General features: G+C 29.5%; 1 protein-coding gene across 1 annotated transcript; it reads right to left on the reverse strand.

Annotated features, from left to right (window-relative positions):
• Positions 1 to 295: 295 nt before the first annotated feature.
• LOC140438499 (uncharacterized) lies at positions 296 to 3,847 on the reverse strand. The gene is made up of 2 exons (XM_072528158.1): positions 3,487 to 3,847; positions 296 to 1,185 (listed from the first exon to the last, which is right to left on the reverse strand). The coding sequence occupies exons 1-2, from the start codon at positions 3,821 to 3,823 to the stop codon at positions 464 to 466; spliced, it is 1,059 nt and encodes a 352-aa protein (XP_072384259.1). The 5' UTR covers positions 3,824 to 3,847; the 3' UTR covers positions 296 to 463.
• Between the last annotated feature and the right edge of the window lie 933 nt (positions 3,848 to 4,780).

The raw sequence follows: 4,780 nt of genomic DNA on the forward strand, positions 1-4,780 counted from the left end.
AAGTTTAGAGAAATTTACATTTGTTTTTATACTAAAAATCATATGAATTTTATTATTTAATCAAAAATGAAAACAAAAAAGATCAGTTCAAGTCTCAGGAGGATATTATGAAATCATATAATAGCCCAGTGTTTCCATTGTCCCTTCCGTAAGAAGTTAGATAATATTTTAACTAGCTACCCATTAATTTATGACCTCAACTTCGTATTCATTCATTAAGTTGTAAGGCCACTTACTTAAGAACAAATTGGAAATAAAATAAATAAATAAGTAGTTATCAATAAAAAAAAGTAAGTATGACTTGAAAAAAAATTATTTATTATTACGTATAAGCTCAATATTACATAATTATATTAATATAAATAAAAATAGCAACAACCATTTATAACAATACTATAAATTTAAATAAAAGTTATTTTTTACTAAAGCTACAAATTATTTCCAACTACTGTTTCTTTTAATTTTAGTTTTTTATTTTGGAGTTCTTTGGCAATACCAAAGTAATTTTTTGGATGGCATAGACATCTTTACCTACCTCAAACACTTCTTCCATTTCGATAACATGATCGTCTTTATCCTCACCATTAGCACACTTTGAATCAGCAATACCCAGCTCTTTGCCTCTTTTATTAGACCAATGCTTTAGACGATGTAGACAACGACATGTGAAAGGGTTATACTCTATATAGTTGTAAGGCGCTTTAAATACCTCATCTAGATCTCCATCAAAACAACTGATGCTATTATTGTTAAGTCTTAAATCCCAAACTACAACGTTTTTAAGTAAATTTTTATCAAAAGATTCTAATTGATTGTTACTTAAAGAAAGCAAGTTTATTTGACGTACTTCTGAAAAAGCTTCAGGATCTATTCTGGATATTTTATTATTTGAGAAAATCAGCTCAAGAACCGCCAATTTACTTCGCTTTAAATTTTTAAAACTGTAAGCGGGTAATTCCTCTATAAGATTGTCTTTGAAATATAGCATGTATAAATTTGGTGTATCTTTAAACCATTTGGTATTCCACGTAGGTATCAAGTTGTAGGCAAGGTTGATGTGAAACAATTCATGCATGTGATTGAATGCTTCGGAATATATAACACTTATTTCGTTTGAGCTTAAATCCAACGTGGTTAAATTAAGATGATTAAATACTCCATTTTCTATTAGGCGAATCTTGTTATCTAAAAGATAAGTGTTAAATTTTGTTAAATAATAAAAACAATATTGTTCTGAAGCTATTTTCTTGTGGCATTTTAAATTAATTACTATTTAAATGGGAATAAGCCACAATTAAAGGTTAAAATACGTTTATTGACGTTTCAATTTCCACTTCCTAAATCGTTCTCAAAATACAAACATTAGTAAATTAAACAAATGTTGTTTTTTGTTACTTAGCGAAAAATTCTTGTAATAATTTAATTTTATCTGACTCATCTATATTGACAATTCAGACATACCTTATACATTTTAAAGTAGACGACTTTATAATGATATTGCCAATATTGTTGAGTTGCGTTCCTAGGACGACTTTACTTATAAGATAGTTCATTCGATTACATGAAATCAACTTTAACTTGAGAATATCCGTCAGAAAAGATCATAACATGTAATTCGTTCTTAAAAAGACAAATACATGTCATGATGACAGTAAAATTCTCCTGTTAGTAATTCCATAGTAAATTATGAGGGAAAAACCAGGAAAAAAACCTCATAATACTCTCCCGACATGGTAAGTATTTGATCGTGCATTTAGTTTACCTTCAATAAACACCAAATTCCGATTTTATATATTTGTTATTTAAAAAACATAAATGATGTATTCTCTATATGTTACTGACTTACCAATACTGGTATTTTCCTTTTAATAACTTCCTCTTTCAATATGGGTAACCAGATCCTACTACATTCTGCCGAGGAATTCGCGACACAATTGGTCTCATTTAGCATAATTAGAGCCGCTTCTTTGATTTTTCTCTTTTTACCATCCGTTTCTTTTAGGACTATATTTGAATTATTCCGTTGAACCCTATGTTCATATATATGAACATAGGGTTCATATGTTTTTTTTGTTCAAACCCTACAGCATATGCAAGGAATAATACGAGGAAAATAACAATACCATACATAAAAGGATTATCGGAAAAGCTTAAAAGGATAGGAAATAAATTCAACATTTCAACAACATTCAAAACAACAAACACGTTGAGATCTATTTTGTCCAAAACCAAACCTAACAATGAACAAGAAAGGACAAAGAATTGCATTTATAAAATACCTTGTGAATGCGATTAGTTTTATTTAGGTGAAACATCAAGATGATTAAATGTTAGAATAAGTGAACATCAATCCTATATTAAAAATAGAGAATTTGATAGATCTCAAATCTGTAAACACGCATGGGATAATAAACATAGGGTTCAATGGAATGATTCAAATATAGTCCTAAAAGAAACGGATGGTAAAAAGAGAAAAATCAAAGAAGCAGCTCTAATTATGCTAAATGAGACCAATTGTGTCGCGAATTCCTCGGCAGAATGTAGTAGGATCTGGTTACCCATATTGAAAGAGGAAGTTATTAAAAGGAAAATACCAGTATTGGTAAGTCAGTAACATATAGAGAATACATCATTTATGTTTTTTTAAATAACAAACATATAAAATCGGAATTTGGTGTTTATTGAAGGTAAACTAAATGCACGATCAAATACTTACCATGTCGGGATAGTATTATGAGGTTTTTTTCCTGGTTTTTCCCTTATAATTTACTATGGAATCACTAACAGGAGAATTTTACTGTCATCGTGACATGTATTTGTCTTTTTAAGGACGAATTACATGTTATGATCTTTTCTGACGGATATTCTCAAGTTAAAGTTGATTTCATGTAATCGAATGAACTATCTTATAAGTAAAGACGTCCCAGGAACGCAAATCAACAATATTGGCAACATCATTTTAAAGTCGTCTACTTTAAAATGTATAAGGTATGTCTGAATTGTCAATATAGATGACTCAGATAAAATTAAATTATTAGAAGAATTTTTTACTAAGTAACAAAAAACAAAATTTGTTTAATTTACTAATGTTTGTATTTTGAGAACGATTTCCGAAGTGGAAATTGAAACGTCAATAAACGTATTTTAACCTTTAATTGTGGCTTATTCCCATTTAAATAGTAATTAATAATAAAAACAAGTCCAAAAAACTAGCAATTAAAATTAAAAATTATTTAATTATTAATTAAAAAAATAAACCACTGATAAAGTGGAAGAAACTTTCACTCGAAAAGTGTAAAACATATATAAGAAGCCTAAACGGGAACAAATTATTAATGAGATGAAATTAAACATATACAGAAGAAAAGCATGGTTGTAATGACATAGAGAACAAAGGCATAAGTATATTGAAAATAAGACAAGGTAATGCATAAACTGATATGAAGTAGATACAAACGATTTGGGAAGCATTTTATTGTAACTTACATTTAAAAGATAACTTGCTTAAGTTCGATACATTTCTGAAAGTTCCTGGCCTGATTTCTTCCACTGCACAATTTACTACGTTCAGCTCCGTTAGTCTATCTATATCAGCAATAGCATCTTTGTAAAAAATTGGTATCTTCTGATCAATAAATTCTATATTATCAAAATTGATATTCGGTATAAAATCCTTCAAGTTATTTCCAAGTAAGATGGTAGGTTTGAATCTGGGGGTAAACACGAAATATCCATTAAATGTGACATTTCTAAATGTAATATCAACTAAATTTTCAGATGAAATGTGAACAAATAGCACGAGGAATAATAAAATTAGCGCCATTTTAATTACTAAGAATTGAATATTATTTATAAGTGTTAATTACCACAAAAAAACGATAAGCGCTATCTTGTTATTTTTGTTTTAGAAAGACAGTAGCGTACCAATACTTCCAAAGAAAATAAAAGATATTTCGGTCTTGCCATTGACATTACTTGAATATCATTATCTTGAAATATTGTATGTAGTGGTGTTAAAATCGGTTTTAAATGCATTTGTGTTCGTATTTGTAATTCCTTTAAACCTTTAAATTTTCTTTACCTTCATTCATGTATCTTGGTCATGGCTGCGTAATCTCAATTGCTTCTCTAATCAGATTTTTAGATCAGCAGTAAACAGAATACAGATAGTCATAATGATTTGAAAAGACGGACCTTACTAAGATGGCAACCCTTTGAATGAAGACCATAAAAAGAAGTTTAACCAATGGGGTTAGTCCAGATTTAAGGCACTGGCCACATGTCCTTACTCATATTAGCTATCACAGTTGGAGTTATAGTCATAAATATATATTGACTATGGCATTTCTTGGCCTTCGATTACAGCAGCTACTTGACATTGCTCCTGTTACCAAGATCCGTCCAATTACCATTCAATCTCCTCATTTCTCACTCGAGCTTGGGATGGACATTGGTGAACTTGGCAAATACCCTACAAGAACAAAATAATTACTATCTTCCTCTAAAACAAGTAAGTATTTTCGGTTATATATCGTGGGCTTACTGCAAAACTGCGTTAAGTCCATGTTTGGTCATTATTTGGGTATGTTCATAGAAGGTATTAGAAAGAGAGAAATTATCGATTGGTAAAACCGGTTGAGTGAAAGCACTTATCTAAACGTTAATACTAAATGTGACCAAAATATACTAACTCCCTTTAACACAATCTTATACAAGCAAAATAGTTTCAGTTGCTTTAAACAGATCTAACTTTTATTATTTTTTATACACAAAAACAAAT

This window comes from Diabrotica undecimpunctata, chromosome 4 (genome assembly GCF_040954645.1).
Source record: "Diabrotica undecimpunctata isolate CICGRU chromosome 4, icDiaUnde3, whole genome shotgun sequence".
Classification (NCBI taxonomy): domain Eukaryota; kingdom Metazoa; phylum Arthropoda; class Insecta; order Coleoptera; family Chrysomelidae; genus Diabrotica; species Diabrotica undecimpunctata.